The sequence below is a fragment of the Crassostrea angulata genome, chromosome 6 (assembly GCF_025612915.1).
Source record: "Crassostrea angulata isolate pt1a10 chromosome 6, ASM2561291v2, whole genome shotgun sequence".
Lineage (NCBI taxonomy): Eukaryota > Metazoa > Mollusca > Bivalvia > Ostreida > Ostreidae > Magallana > Magallana angulata.
This window is the reverse complement of record NC_069116.1, coordinates 40708387-40725502: the sequence shown is the minus strand read 5'-3', so window position 1 is coordinate 40725502 and position 17116 is coordinate 40708387. Positions and strand designations below refer to the sequence as shown.

General features: G+C 34.7%; 1 protein-coding gene and 1 long non-coding RNA gene across 2 annotated transcripts in view; both read left to right on the top strand.

Moving 5' to 3' along the window:
• Positions 1 to 1154: 1154 nt before the first annotated feature.
• On the top strand, positions 1155 to 4600 carry LOC128186669 (uncharacterized). The gene is made up of 2 exons (XR_008243973.1): positions 1155 to 3959; positions 4105 to 4600. It is a non-coding gene; the product is annotated as an uncharacterized LOC128186669 (long non-coding RNA).
• Positions 4601 to 6879: 2279 nt separating this feature from the next.
• Positions 6880 to 17116, top strand: part of LOC128186660 (uncharacterized) — a 34973-nt gene continuing 24736 nt past the window's right edge. The window contains exons 1-16 of the mRNA XM_052856497.1: positions 6880 to 6972; positions 7114 to 7245; positions 7425 to 7510; positions 8191 to 8351; positions 9906 to 10009; positions 10125 to 10174; positions 10279 to 10476; positions 10704 to 10842; positions 11101 to 11316; positions 11442 to 11795; positions 12369 to 12547; positions 13546 to 13673; positions 14105 to 14253; positions 14543 to 14667; positions 15211 to 15556; positions 15677 to 15793. Coding sequence (XP_052712457.1) covers positions 6912 to 6972; positions 7114 to 7245; positions 7425 to 7510; positions 8191 to 8351; positions 9906 to 10009; positions 10125 to 10174; positions 10279 to 10476; positions 10704 to 10842; positions 11101 to 11316; positions 11442 to 11795; positions 12369 to 12547; positions 13546 to 13673; positions 14105 to 14253; positions 14543 to 14667; positions 15211 to 15556; positions 15677 to 15793 — 2545 coding nt within the window. The 5' untranslated portion in view covers positions 6880 to 6911. The remainder of the gene's footprint in view (positions 6973 to 7113; positions 7246 to 7424; positions 7511 to 8190; positions 8352 to 9905; positions 10010 to 10124; positions 10175 to 10278; positions 10477 to 10703; positions 10843 to 11100; positions 11317 to 11441; positions 11796 to 12368; positions 12548 to 13545; positions 13674 to 14104; positions 14254 to 14542; positions 14668 to 15210; positions 15557 to 15676; positions 15794 to 17116) is intronic.

Sequence of the window (17116 nt, the reverse complement as noted above, 5' to 3'; positions counted from 1 at the left end):
TCCGAAATCGCTCGTGTATGAAACGAGGAAACTATTGTCGCATACTAAAAAAAGAAAACGAAACCGTGTAGAAAGTAATATTACGGAAGACTGTGATATAACGAATATTGCAATACCCGGTATTATGAATGTGTGCAGTTTGGTTTTAAAGTGAAAAAGTGAAATTAAGAATAGATATTTAAGAATGACATCAGTGCATTCAGTACTATGCTCGTTGATTCATGGTAATAAATTGCATCATCTTGATTTTTGTGATTCTTTCATGGCAGCGTTTGTAGGAATCAGTGGTCTTGGGTGTAGAATAAATCAAATACTTTATTCGGTACAATTAATCTCCTGTTAGTTGAAATAACGGTATTCTGGTGTCGTGTGTATACAAAGGTGTGAAACCCGTGTCTTAGACACAGCCTGCGGGCACAATAAATGATAGCGTAGTGTATACCTCAGACCAACCGTTACACTTTGTTGCATTAACTGTGTTTGTTAGGAATACAAATTTCTTGCAAAACGACAAGTCACTTCTTAAGTAATTTAAAGAAAAAAACATAATTTAAATAATTTTCAGGGTATTTCCATTTCTCATTATTAACGATTACGGGAGATAACTCTATTTGAAAATGAAACCACGTGTTTGAGATAATGGACGCCATACCCAGTATTTTACGTATAGCTTTCAAAGTATAACTTGATCAAATGAAAATTAAATGTAGCTGTTATCAATGAAATACAAAATGTTTAGAAACATAGTATACATAGTATATTATACAAGTTCATGGGGGTAGGTGTTGCAATAAAATTATATTATGTGAACTATACGGAATACGGAAATACGGAAGAGATCAATCATCCACAAAACACAGACGTGATTGAGCCAGATTGTTCTATTTTTTAAAATTGCTAAAAATATATTCGTTTAAGCTAATTAAATAATTATAATTACTCTTTTAACTTTCTATATTGATATTCCTGAGAGTGTTTATACCGGCAATGGCTTTCTTAATCAGCGGTCATACTTTCACTATAGTAATCTTCGATTGAAATTCGGCCAATCCCCCAAATCGGCCAGTCTAAGGATTTTTTCTGAATTTTGTCTAAAAATGAGCAATTCGGCTTATGCCCCACATCGGCGTATGCCCCGGAAAATACGGTATGTCCTACAAGAGTATGGGAGTATGAAGTCCTGCATTTTCCTACTGTAGTAAGACCAGGACTTATAAAGGATATCTCAGGACTTCCGAGGATGTTCTTCAAATAGTCAAGAGAGTGGGATTTATTTTTGGAGGGGATAAAATAAGGAAAATGAAAACTGTCATAAAATCATTAAATCTTGTCTGATCTTAAAAAATATTGCAGGTGCAAATCTTCAGATGATGTTCAACATATGTATAAATTTTCAAACTGTTCCATGCAGTAATAAAAAATTCTATAGGGGGGACAAAGTAGCATCTACAGACAGACAGACATACAGAAAGACAGACGGACAGGGTGAAACAAATATACCCCCCTTAACTTCGTTGGCGGGAGATTTATATGCACAACTTCAAAGCTTCACAATCGCAGTATGTGCCAAGCTCCTCCAATCCGCAGAAACTAGATCACTATGAAGCAATAATAGTTGACCTGTACAATGTTTACATAATGGACAGGAAATCTGCAATAATTATAACTCTTCAAAAAGATGTGGAAGAAACAACTGCCCTTTCCTCCATTCTGTAGCCTATGCAAAAACAATGATCACCCATTACCAACTTTAAACCTTAAATCCAAATCAAAGAATGCTGCCTCTTAGACTACCAATAAGTGACTAGCCGTAGAAACTTTGTTTTGTATATCATTAACAGTTTCACAAATGGATTTGATACTGAAGTACAGAGAACAGGCTTGAAAAGTGTGATTAAACTTTGTTTAATATTTATTAATTTCTATAAAGTATAAAAACAGCAGCATCTTGGATTTGTATTGTGGCCCGTCATCTCCTTATTGGGTTTCGCATTGTGGCCTCTTACCTAAGGAATTAGATAAACTGTATTAACTCTTTAACTGGCACAACCGCTAATATGCGTCCTAAATATAACCGCTGTCACCCATAGACTCCAATATATGCGGCTATATTTAAATGCCTTGTATTCTCGCAGCTGCTGATAAGCAACTGTGGCGACCATGTTTCGCAAAGACACATATATGCGTATGATTTACCTTTGTTAAATAAGATGTGATTGGTCAGAAGCGAATTAAGTCATATGATGAGAAAAACCAATGACATGGACCGAGAAAAATGTTAACTCAACCTATTTATAACATTATTTCCCATATATAGCATTGGAAATCCCCCAAACCCAAGCTTAGAATTGCGATTGATATTTTGAGAAAACAACACCTAGTAAAAATGAAATCCTGAAAATGGTGAAAGTATCTGGTGTGGTTCTTAGTAGACCTTTCTGTTGTCAATGCATTCACATGCATGAAAGAATCTGCCAATCATCTGATCACTACCAAAAGTGGACGGACAGCGTCCAGGACCCAGATTAACTTAGTTGTGCAGACAACTTATAGGGAAATTTCGACGATCAAGAAAGAGGAAAGCAGTATTCAACATTGACCAAATGGGAGAAGCCAACTGGCCCATGAAAAATGACAACAGGGGATAATGTAAACAGTGTGCTTCAGAAAAGAAGATATACGAAGTGTTTATCAAGTGTAAACAGTGTAAAGTTTTACTGTGCATTGACAATAACTGTTTTGAAAAAAGGCACATAAAAGTGTAAAAACTGTGAAGAAATCAGTGACTGTTCTGTAAAATTTGCATTACTTGATAATTGATGCTACATATGTTTGTTACTTGATACTGCTTGATACTGTGTTTTTCTTCTTACTGAATTCGGGCAACCAAGTTTAAGATTCGGGCAAGTGAATTTAAAAGTTAATGTCTATCCCTGCATTGTGGAACAGGCCAAGGAGCAGTCTGGACAGACTGTCAGCAACTACCAGGTAATTTACAGTAAATTCCTAGATTTTACCCACTTTTAATTATTAGATGCATATATATATTTACAGCACTAACTGTTTTGTATCTATTCAGATGGCAGACAAACCATATAACATTCTCATGAAGGAACTGCCTACGTTGACATCACAAACATCGGGCTGGACTTCGTACTCAAACTACACCCAACCAACTCCATGGTCCACTCATTGCACTTACACACCAGAACAAACTTCAAACATGGTACTAGATGCACCAGCACTTACACTCAAAACACCAACAAAGCAAGTTTCAACATGCAATACACAGTTTCAACATTTCACACAATTGCAGGATGCCACACTCATGTCAACTCCCCAAAGTTTTTTGCAAACCAACAACACTCCACCACAAAATACAAACACACAGCCATTGCAAAACACAAATATACCATCATTACAAATTCAGTCTGTTCCACTCCAGAACACAGTCACACAGCCATTACAAAACACAACCATGACATCACCACCTAGCACCACATCATTTACCACAATGTCACCCCAAACAACCCTGCCAGCTACCCCTAGAAGATCCCCAAGAAAGCACTGTACCACACCAGAAGCTTCACATGGCCATGTAAGTTCAACACTTTACAAAAGTTATTCTTAACAATAAAAAAATAAAATTTTGAAATTAAACTTCTCCATTCTCTCTTAATAACATGATAGTATTTTTCTACAATAAAAATTTGGCATAAATTGTAGATGACAGCTACTTGCAAGCCATAGCTTGAGTGTCAGAAGAGAAGCACTAAGAAAAGCCAAGGAAGCAGCAAAGAAAGTGCATCCATCAAAAATGGCTTTTACCATGATGGCAAAACTGCTCACAGCTATATTCACCTGGGAGGAATTAGCATCCAGCAGGGGCCAGGGGCTTAAATCTAAAGAAGGGGACACAAGACCAGTCATAGATGTTTCCAAAATGACCATCTTGAAAGGTATTGACATCAGCAGCATTATTTAGTAAATTTAATGATTCAATAGTATTATATTGATAATGGTCAAATGAGCTGTAGAACAGAAACAAAACATATTTTTGATAAAAAATAAACAAATTAGAGTAATAATCAATTTATTTTTCAGAATATGTAGCTGTTTGGTGTCAGCAAAATGGGGGACAAGGAAGTTTTGCTGAGAAAGATGTGAATGATGCAGTGACGGAGCAATTAAGAGTTGTATGAAAGGAAGAAGACGAAAACCAAGACATCAAAAAGCTGAGAGAGAGAGAGAGAGAGAGAGAGAGAGAGAGTTAGGGAGAAAGAAAGTGGAGTAAGCAATGAGAGAAAGAGAGAGAGGGAAATAGTTTTACATGAAATCTAGGGGACCATTTTCTTTAATATGCTTAAGACTTCAATTTGACATACTCATTAACTTTTAAATTGTATGAATAGATGATTGATCAATATGTATAATTAATAAGTCATGTATTATTGTGAACAATTTTAGTTGATCATTTTCTCTGTAGATTTGCAAATTTCTGAATTTCGCTTGTTTTCCATCTAAGCTTCATTGTGCTTTTATATTGCTTAATTCAGACGGATTCTGTCTATAATGTTCGCCTTTTCTTCGCTTGAAACTTTTCGTACGGGCACTATTTATTGTTTGTTGTTGAAGATCAATACTAATATATGAAAATAAAGTTATTTATTTTATTCTTGTTTTCATTTAAAAAGATGAGATTGGCTGATAAACACATTAACATATATATGTTATAAAAAAAATAAAGGAATAATTCCAAAGAGCACAATAGTTTATGCAAAGTTTAATCAATTACACGACAAAACGACACAAATTTTCCTTCTAAAACAATGTTATCGCGCTTAAAATAATAGAGATTTTTATCTCGGCAGCAACTGATGCCATTATCTAATTTAGCATCCCTGGCAGGACAAGGGTTAATAGTAGAAATAAATAAAGAAGGAGATTAACACTCAATTTATTGAGCAAAAAAAATCTTCAAATACTGCACATAATTTATCCTTGTTTACACTTAACTATTAATTTGTAGAGAAATGGTAAAAGACAAATGAATTTGACAATCCAACTGAGCAACAACTGAATTATGCAATTACAGAAAGGATCAGTTATGCCAGAAAGCAGCCGCTTCCAAAACAAAGTAACAAATAGGACAGCAGCACCAGATAAGTTGCAGGATCGTGTGTGTCTGAAAGCAGCCCGTAATTTTGTGTTGATGTTGACAGCTACATGTAGAACATACAGTTGATTTTTCATGCCATGTAAATTTATAGATATACAAGCTGAATGCTTTAAAGCCTTTAATGTTTATATAAATGTGTAAAATCAAGATCATTATTATTCAGAATAAATATAATTTTTATATTATTGAAAAATTATTTGTTAAATATGTATGATTGTCATATTGAACCTACACTTTTTTGAAACAATAAAATTATAGTTACTAAATTCTGATTTATTAACTTCTAGTCTGTTGTTTACCTATAATTTAAATAGGAATGAATACAAGGCAATATACCTGCCTTCAATGGACTGTTAAAACAGATTTCTGGGGTAAAGATGAGGCGGAATTTAGAAGTAATACAGAGGCAGAATTCAAGTGTAAAAGAGATGGAATTCAGGCATAAAATGTTAGATGGAATTTGGGTGGGAGGAGAGAGATTTCTGCTAATAAACTTTGCTTGGAAAATTTTGATTTTCCAGGCAGATCTATTATATTAGCATTTTCTCCCCTAAATTCCATCCTGTTTACATCCAAATTCCTGCACAATGACGCCTGGAAACTTATAAATCTTTAATTTTACAAATGACAATGACACCTGAAATTTTACAATGCTTTCCAGGCATAAAATAACTGACAGGAAAGCTGAAACTGTTTGATGAACATAGTAATCAGACATGTAAAGTAGATGTTATCTTCATATTGGATAAAATACATCTCCACAAATTCTCATGACAAATTATTCACTACAAAAATATATGAACAAGATTATTTTGTGTCCCATATTTTCCTTGACATCTTGTTCGTAAACAAAAAATTGCCTATTTCCAAAGTTTCATAACTTTTTTGTTAAATTATCCTGATGAAGTAAGTTGTGAAATGAAGATGACAAAAATCCCGTGCTAAAATTTCCATTGGCATTGCTTCCTAGGGTGTGAAGGACCCTTTAGGTAACTAAGTAAATTAAAGATGCACATGTTACTGTTGACAATCTCTGTACATTCCATGTCATGCACATCACTATCGACATGCACTGATGTAAACAAGGAAAACCTGTACAAAAGTCAGAATATTGAGGACCGACAGACAAATTACCAGAATGATCAGAATAAATCACGCATTGCAGAGGCGTCACACTTTCAACTATTGAAACTGCATATACATTAAAATATATACGAGTTACACTTTGTCAAAGACTGGCAGATTATTGGTAACATGATACTTATCTCCTCATCGTCCCCAGCAGAAGGAATTAAGATCACGGATGTCTAAATCTGTACTAGAAGTCTTCTTTCGTCTTAATGAGGAGCACTGATATGAGACAGTCCATCTTTTACACGCCGTGTCCAATCCTGAATCCCGCCGATCTGAGTAACCCTTGTTCTCTGCGAGGCTCTGCATGCAGCAGGGATTGATTTCATCACATCTGTGCAAAAAGCCCGCGAAATTGGTAAAATCTAAAATGAAAACGGGATAGCGACATTCCGGGTTTTTTTTCTTTTGACCCCTCAGTCAGTAGCATTTCATATACATATTAAAGTATATTTATATTTGTGTTTTAGTAGTTCTAATTGTACAAAAGCGAAATACATCACTCTTAAATGAATGGATTTAATTTAGTTATGATGTCGAATAGGCATCGTACAACTTAACAACAAAAACTATCCCGTCCGAATTTGCAAAGACTATTGGAATGGAAGACGACGAAGATACGTTCGTAACAATTGGTACTCCTTTGGAGTTTATAGACGAAGGTAATTTAATTTTCCTTAGAAGCAACACAAACATTTCTTTTTCAAAAAAATAAAATTCATCTGTGAAGAAACATCTACTGTTAACACTCTTTTACTCTGACCATTTTTATATGTACCCTGGTGTACCAATATGATTTTCAGATGACCCGATCAAAAAGCCACAGAAAGAACTGCAAGCAGTTGGGGTGGGCACGAAGGCCAGACCTCGCTTTCACGGTGCATTTACAGGAGGCTTTTCAGCTGGATATTTCAACACAGTGGGCTCCAAGGATGGTACATGTATCCATAAAAATATATCACATAAATAAACATGAATAAAAGAGATTCTGTCAGTATTGTCAGTTAAGAAAGCCAACAAAATTCAACTTATTAAGCAGATTAATATATTTGTATGATACACATGTACATTAATCTGTAAAACAAATTATTATAACTTGCATTCATTTCTTTAGGATTCACACCATCAAGTTTTACATCTTCAAAAGAAAAGAAAAATGAATTTTCAACGCAAAGACCAGAGGACTTCATGGATGAAGAAGTGAGAAATAGAGATATTTAGCGCAGTGCAGTATGATTTCAATTACAGATCAGACCAAGTTTATTTGGAAACTAAATAGCATCCTGTGAGAGAAAGCCCTGAATGAAAATTATTCATTGAAAAAAAGAACACTGTCATTCATTGAAAAAAAAAGGACACTGTCAGTTTTACAATATGTGCAATTGTTCCAATATGACATTTTCTAGAAAATCTTTGAAATGAAATGCTAACATACATGTCAGCAGTAAGGAAACTTTTTTAGTGATCATATGGCATAATGAACTCTAAATTTGCTCACCTTAATTTTTAACATGATGTTGTAACAGGCAACATATAAATATGCCACCCCAGCAGCTGCATTAAAAAAAAAATCTAGAGAATTTGAACTTAGCTTAATTTAACTACACGGTACAACCCTAAACAGGAAAGTCCTTAACAATTTCACAAACTCCTTACAAAAAATAATGAAAATCGTACTGATATCATCAAGATTTTATAGTAGAAGTGGCATGGTTTTTCTTGTTAAAATTCTCCGCTCTTAATTTGTATGAAACAGACATTATTTCAAATTACTCATCTTTGTGTTGATCTTGTATTGATTTATACTTATATTTACATTGTGCATTTACATGATCTAGTAGATGAAATTGTCCCTGACTGTTTCAACAAATCTGTTGCAGGACTTTGCAGAGCATGGAATAGCTCCAAGAAAGTTTCAAACATCTGACTCGTTTGTCTCAGAAGACAGAAAGAGACAAAGAGATCAAGCCATCAAGTCAGCTACTGCGGACACTTTGTTAGGATCAACCACTGCACTGGCTGACCTAATTGTGCCAGAAAGGTTGGAATAAAATTCAACTTTAGTACATGTATAAAAAATGTATTCTTTACCTTCCCAAGATCAAAGGTTCAAGTCGGTTGCAGGTGTAGGGCTAAATCCAAGACTTTGTATAAGATTGATCAATGATGTAAGGTCAAATGTCATGTCAGGTTAAAAATCATTGACAGTCGTCAAAGATCTATATAGTTTCTTACATGTAAGTATATTTTCATCTGCCTACACCTACATTTTTTGTACATATCAGAAAAGAAATGTATCCTAGATAAAATTATGAAATATAAAGAATAATATTTAAATCAAACCTAACGTTGTCTACTAAAGGCGGGTTTTGTGTCCATTCTCTTTCCACAAACAATTTATTGTTCGAGGAAATAGAATGGACATAAAACCTATGACTTCAGACGTTACAAACCTAAGTACAGGAAAAAATTGATATCAGAAACTGTAACAGTCTGTGGTCTGTAAACTCAGATATTCCATAAGAGATATGGTTCTTCAGATAAGGCCTATAAAAAAAATTTGTGTGTTTAGGGTAACACTGGTGAAAAAATTAGGTTAGGTAGGTAGGGATTTTTTTTATTTTATCATATTTTTTTCTGCATGAGTCCTAAGAATGTTTGTTTGTGTCTTATTCAAAAATGGGTTTTTAAAGGGGCATGGTCACGATATTGGTAAAAAATTATTTTTCAGATTTTAATGTGTATGATGCTTCAGTAAGGCATTTTCAATAGGCAACCAAAATTTGAGAGTCATTTGTTGAGTTATACTGTGGTTTCATCAGTATTCGTTGAATACCAATTTTCGTGTATTTCGTTGTTTAGTTGATCCACGAAATTAAATGTTCATTGAAGTGCAATTTCTATTAACATTTTGTATTGATAGGGTCATTGGCCACGAATTTACGTATCCTTGAAACTGTGATTTTCACTTTATCCACGAAAATTGATGCCCTTGAATATTAATGAAACCACAGTAAGCGAGTTACAGAGCTTAAGAGCTTCGCTATGTAAACAAAGCTTTTGTTGAAGTGAAAATTCCCGTTTTAGACCGTGTTAATCTTTAGGAACTGTTTATTTATGCTTAAAATGAATAGGAAAATAGACAAATCAGCTTGAAAAAGAATTTTTACTGGTATATTGAACCTATGTAAACAAAAACAGGGCACGAGCCTTGTTTACATGACAAAGAATTGTGAACCCTGGATCTTGCTTAAAACGCATCGACTAGCACCCAAATTTCATTTGATCATTAGGAATGCATTTCTAAAGCATTGTAAGTAATAAAAACAGAAAAATAAAATTTGACCAAAATTGTGACCATGCCCCTTTAATAGAAATAATATAAAAATCACAATCGGATATAAACAGACATCTAAAAATGGTAGGATCGGGGCATTTTTGTAGGTTAGGTAGGGTTATCCTAAACACGCAACTTTTTTTTTTAGGCCTAAATAAAACCAGGACAAAGTTGTGACACATAACATTTTACAGACATGTTTGATTTTAAGCTGCATACATTGTAAGTCAGTGAGACATGATATATTCTTGTTTGTAGACTGACAATAGGGGTTAAACTTCTTCGCAAGATGGGCTGGAAAGAAGGCCAGGGATTGGGTCCACGTTACGAGAAAAAAGCAAAATCAGGGAAAAGTTCTAAAGGTAAATGATTCTTTATGTAGGGTATATGGAGCAAAATTTTTAAGATTTATTGTCAGATATTAAATCTGCTTTCATCACTTCACATTGGTTTATTTCTTATGGTTTTAAATTACAGATTCTCAGAGAAAAGTGTACGGTTGTTCTTTACCACAAGAAATGAGTGAGGTAAAACTTGTTTTGTTGTGGCACATTTATGTTATTAAAAACAAATTATGAATCAGTTTTTAAATAATGACAGATATTTCCCTCAATTAATGACCACTTTGCAGGAATCTGATGAGGAAATCCCCGAAAATGTCACCTTTGCCCCCAAAGATGTCAATCCCGTAAAGATTGGAGCTAAAGACAATGTGCATGGTATAGGGTATCGTGGTCTTGACCCTAGAAAGGCCCTCCCCGCTACTCATGTGAGCCTGTTTCCTGCCCCAGCCATCACAAAGACAGGCAAAAAGGGCATCAGAGGCACCGTATGTATTAGAGCAGATGAATTTTGTGCAGAGCTTGTTCTTTTGAAATTTGAATGCTCCCAAAAATTGTGTTACAGAAATCCGGAAAGCACCCCAAGAGCATCTGCTTTGCTTAACAGCTCTCAGGAATATGAGGGTTTATGATACTTAAGGGTCACATTGAAAAGTACATTTAATTGTTTTTGTATGATGCAGTCTTTGTATCCATGAAACCTTTCTCTTTTAAGGCATTTGGAGTTGGGGCTTTGGAAGAGGATGATGAGGATGTCTATTCACAGGATCATCTGTCCAACTATGACATGACGATGGACATAGAGGAGGACATTCACATGGGATGGACTGCTCCAGGGAGGGGCAAGAAACAAGGTGAGGACTAAGGAGAGAGAGAGAGAGAGAGAGAGAGAGAGAGAGAGCATAAAATTCATGAAATTTTGTGTTTTTAACATACTAGTAATAAAATTTTGTAAAAATTTAATGGTTTGTCGGGTTTTGCATCCTTTATTTACATTTAGTATATATAACTGAAATTTATTCAGTGTGAAAAATTATTTTATTATTTTAATGTGTATTGTGACATTAAAATTAAGTACCGTACCAAAAAAGCAGTTGTTTTTTCTTTTACAGCTGTTCCAGTAGGATATGTGGGAAATCTTCTAGAGGGGTTTACATTGTCAGGAAAGAAACTGCCACCAAGGAAAATATTTCCTCCTCCCCACCTACCTAGCAACTACAAACCATTGCACACATTTAGAAAGGAAGACACTGCTCCAGTGTCTCATACCAACACAGAACAGGATGCTGTTTCAAGGGGGCTAACTCTTGGGGAAACACCTGTTTTTGGTAACTATTTAATTTAGAAGCAGGCCAGATTTAATACAATAATTCAGACAATGTTACTATTTTAAAGGTAGTGAGACAGTGTGCATGACACTTGAAACATGAAAATCTACTGGTATTTATTTTAGAGTCAGTATTTGATCTGATTCCCCAGAAAGATAAAGATAGATTAAATGCGGCAAAGTCCAGAGCAGAAGGCACCATAGATGTTCAGAGTTCCAGTAACACTGAGAAGGATTCTTCTGATTCTCACATTCACACAAGTCAGTCTACTAGTGTATCTCCTGCAGTCTCTGTCATGGAAAGTACTGCAGGAACACAGCCTTCCCCAATGGCTACCATCAAAGAACCCTCAAAGTTGGGGACTTTACAGTCATCACCTCACACCGGCAGAGGTGCCGTCTTCAGTCCATTCGTGAAAGATCCTGAAAAACAAAGGAGATATGATCAGTATATCAGCCTTGTCAAAGAAGGAAATCCAGGTTTGTCATACCATAACAAGTTCATGAAGCGAAATTATAGCTGTACATGTACACAGAGAAGGAGCTAGGAAAAATAATTCTTACCAAGTTATAGAAATACTACCGATACTATAAACCATCCTTTAATCTCAACAACTTTGATTACAATTTTTCATGGATAAACTAGTTCAAATTTTAGCTACCAATGATATGTAGATAATCAGACACAAATACAAATTACGTTTAAAGGTTGCAGAAAATATATGTAGTTGCGACAATCACGTTCTTGCTTACCTGCAGATTTTCATGACATTGATTAGGGTTGGTTTGGAGCATCTGTCAGGAATTAGCCCAAAAACTAAATATATAACCGGTATGCTGTTTGCATCTCAGATGGAAATTTTATTTATTTTTAGGAAATATTATCAAACATTAACTTTTGATTGAGTGTGCAAAGAGATATTGCATCTTTAAAAGATTTTTCTAGTTTCAATGAATTTATAAACCTTGTGTGAAACTGTCTAACACAAACTTTTTCTATGTGAATATGCCTGAATTGTCTGATTCTTACATCATTCACCACATGTTTTATAGACGCTTATGAACATGTTGCCGGGAGTCACATGACTGAATGGGAAAGAGAGAGAGAGATGGAGGAGTTTAGTAAAGCTGCCAGGTTTTACAAACCCATGACCAGCATGATGGCATCACGCTTCACCCGAGCCAAGTTCCATGACGATGAAGACAAAGTGGAGATGCCTGCTCAAGAGGAGGTAACTCATAATTTATAATACATGTACCTGTAGCATTTATCAGAATTGAATTGACAGGTAATCTATGGATGTAGTATACATGTATATAGCATGTACATGTATATGTAGATCACATTTCATAACAATTTGCTATTATTTATAGCAATTCTTAAGTTACAAACATATGAATTTGAAATTAAAGAAAAGTTTACTTAAAGGGGCATGGTCACGATTTTGGTCAAAAAAATATTTTCCGATTTTTATATTTACAATGCTTCAGAAAGACATTTTTAATAGGCAACCGAAATTTGTGTGTCATTTGTTGAGTTATAAGCGAGTTACAGAGGTTGAAATTCTTATCAATGTAAACAAAGCGTTTGTACATTTTGTACGTTGATTTAAAAATATTAGTTTCAAACCCAAAACAAATATGTTAAACGTTAGGAACTGTTTATATATGCTTAAAATAAATGAAAAGATAGACAAATAAGCTGGAAAAAGATTTTTTACTAGTGTAATGAACCTATGTAAACAAAAACAGGACACGAGCCTTGTTTACATGACAAAGAATTGTGAGCCCTGTTTCTTGCTTCAAACTCTACGAATGACTCTCAAATTTTATTTGATCATTAGAAATGCATTTCTAAAGCATTGTAAAAGTAACTTGATTATGAACAATAGCATGGTGAATAAGAATTATATCAGTCAATTAGGTGAAAAAAATATGCACTTTTGGACAAAAAATTATGATTTTAAAAAAATGATTCAGTAAGTATGAACAAAAGACCCAGGTGGATTCAAACTTGTGATCTGCGGTTCACAAGCCTGATATTTTAACCACAGAGCTGCAATGATATTCAACTAATTCAATTTATACAAACAATTCAACAAAACATTTAAATCGCTATCTTTTGAGGTAGGGTGTTCAAAAGTATAAATCTTGGTGTTATGTGGTACCTTAAGAATTTCAAATAATGCCATGTGTAAAATCTGTAGTAAATATTTTTTTTATTATAAAGGGAAATAGGAATGATCGTCAAAGTGCTGCCAAAATGAAGATGTATGGAGCATTGACTCGTGATTCCTACGAGTGGCATCCTGATCGAGTGGTGTGCAAGCGCTTCAACATCCCAGATCCTTACCCAGGGTTGGTGAAATTCGTATAAAAATTTTAAACTTTATTGTCTTGAAAGTTTGAGGAGTTAGAGACTATTATAAAAGTTCTGTATATTTCATGTAAGGCCAAAAAAAATATGCTAGTGTAAAAATTCTGTCTTGCATTGTTTTCCCATGCTCATAACTCATTATTTTAAGCTACAAGAGAAAACGCTGAACCAATTGCAATATTTTTCTATTTGCACTCCAAAATGCATTCAATATTGATTAAAACTCATTGTTTTGTCACTCACTTTTGCCAACCATGTTGAATACCAACATGTTATAATGCAATAAAATAACTGTCAACTATAATATTACAAAATAATGCAGTGATCTTAAACAGCCTTCAAATGTATTTTGTTTGAGAAAAGAAAATGTAACTTTTGATTTGCACATTTGCAAATGTATTTTATTTTTCAGGTCAACTATTACTGGTGTTCCAAAAGTAAAGAGAGACAAGTATTCAGTGTTTAACTTCTTGAATTTTACCTCCAATGAACCAATAGAGGAGAAATCTGTGTCACAGGAGAGTGAAATGAAAGCACTCCCTGCCCCAGAAACCAAACAAGGTCTGTTATCAGATAATTTAGTTTTCTAATTTAACAGGAGGAATAAATATAAAATTGCAAGTAACATTCCTAACGAATTTGTTTAAAAAATCTTGCTATTATTTTTTGACAGTTTTAAACTATACAAAATTATAACAAAAGAATGACCCCCAAAATTAATTATTTCAAAATTTCATATTATTATGCACACATCGTAGGAATCTTTAAAAAGCCTTTCAAAGTTTCATAAATACATCTCTTTAGCTACCTGAATTTAATGTGGAATTTTTTTTGTACGGTACATATTTAGATAAAGCAGAAAGTGTATCATTCAAGATAACCGCAAAATCCCATCCAAAGATGACCACTTCTATCTTCTCCTCTCTGAATGAGGAGAAACCCAAAGGCTCCTCCTCAGAAAACGTGCAGAAAGAGGTCAGTGGAGAGTACTGTAAACCAACTATTCGCAACGACTTTTATTTCACAATTTATACAATTTACCTGAGGTGAACTGGTTTGCGGCGACTAATTTTCACGACCAAGCCTTATCCACACCTGTTTTTTTTATTACAACTATATTGCAAATACTGGTCCACAGCGTGATATATTCGCGACAATGAGGCTCTTGCGAACCTCTCAAAAAAAATTTCAGTGCGAATTCAAGTTGGTTTACATTATATTTTACAGTTTAAAGGAGTTATTTGAGGAATAGTTTATTAGCATTTATAAATTTGTATAAAGCTCATTTAAATCAATTATTAATGATATGATACCTCATCTATTCGAAGTTTTGATAGAGAAAACAATATTACAGAAAAAGTAAACAAGTAAAAATGTTTGTTGCTCAGATTATGTGGGAAAGAGGGCTTGGAGAGTATTTTTTAGAATAGACAAGAACAGCTATCTTCAATATCTGTGATTTGTTACTCTAAATCCTAGATTGTTAGTTATTTTCAATTTGCACTGAATAACTTGCAGGAAGAGGCTCGACCTTCCATGGACCTCTTTGAGGCCATTTTTGGCAACACAGATTCTGAAGACTCAGAAGAGGACACCCCGAAAGCAACCAGCAACATCTCAAACAGTCCGCCAGCAACACTGAGCCAAGCAAGCAACAAAAGGTCTTCTGAAAGCCCTACTACAGATATAACAGAGACAAGGGATCAATCTTCAAATCTTGACAAGGGGCATCATCACAGTGGAAGATCAAACTCAGAGAAAAACAAGAATAGAAGAGAATCGGACAAATCAGGGTCAAAAGAAAGGACTTCAGCGAATCCTACAACCTCCATCTTCTCTCATTTATTCCAGGAACCACAGAAAGGCAAGAAGTCATTTTTTCATTCATTTCTTTGCATCATGTGTGACCTTGGATTCATGCATAGAAAAAACTAAGATGCATGTAAAAAGTGGGTGTTTTCATTTTCATGTTTACATGTTGTAGAAGAGGTCAGTTTATTACCTGGTGCTCCTGTTGCCATAGAGACACTGGAAATGAGACTTTCTGGAGAAAATAGAGTAGAAGATTCATTTGGACCAGAACTCCCTCCTGTGATGAAAGGTACAGAAATTCTACATAATGTAGATCTAGTATACTGTATTTGCCCCCTGGGTTTTTTTTTTTGGTCCCATAAACCCTTGTTGTCAGTTGCAAATTTAATACTGGGCAAATTCCATTCTTGCAAGTAACAATTGCATCTGGGCGGATTCAAGATGGGACGAAACCGATTCCTAGTGTAGAAAGGCAAAAATAACAGAGAGCAAAAAAAAACAACATTGTGTAGAGTATTTCAGGGTATCATGATTTATCTATTTTTTATGGGGAAAAAATGTATGTTTCATGTACATCTACACATACTGGTATATCCTATGAATAGAACAGTAACTTGAAACTTAAAGTTTCTACTAACACTTCATTTCGAAGGTTTGTGAAAACAGAACAGATTTGGATTCATCTTAATTTTTTTAGCTCACCTGAACCAAAGGTTCAAGTGAGCTTTTCTGATCACCCGTTGTCCGTCGTCCGTCCGTCCGTCTGTCTGTCTGTCCGTCCGTCTGTAAACTTTTCACATTTTCAACTTCTTCTCAAAAACCACTGGGCCAAATTTAACCAAATTTGGTACAAAGCATCCTTATGGAAAGGGGATTATAAATTGTTAAAATAAAGGGCACAGCCCTTTTCAAAAGGGAGATAATTGCGAAACAGTGAGTATAGGGTGCATGTCTTTAAAAATCTTCTTCTCAAGAACCACTGCACCAGAAATGCCAATATTTACACAAAAGCTTGTATATATAGTGAAGATTCTAAATTGTAAAAATCGTGACCCTCGGACCAAAACTTGGGCCCCAGGCGGGGTTCAAAGTTTAACATAGAAATACATAGGAAAATGTTTTAAAAATCTTCTTCTCAAGAACCACTGCACCAGAAATGCCAATATTTACACAAAAGCTTGTATATATAGTGAAGATTCTAAATTGTAAAAATCGTGACCCTAGGACCAAAACTGGGGCCCCGGGCGGGGTTCAAAGTTTAACATATATAGAAATACATAGGAAAATGTTTAAAAAATCTTCTTCTCAAGAACCACTGCACCAGAAATGCCAATATTTACACAAAAGCTTGTATATATAGTGAAGATTCTAAATTGTAAAAATCGTGACCCTCGGACCAAAACTGGGGCCCCAGGCGGGGTTCAAAGTTTAACATAGAAATACATAGGAAAATGTTTTAAAAATCTTCTTCTCAAGAACCACTGCACCAGAAATGCCAATATTTACACAAAAGCTTGTATATATAGTGAAGATTCTAAATTGTAAAAATCGTGACCCTCGGACCAAAACTGGGGCCCCGGGCGGGGTTCAAAGTTTAACATATATAGAAATA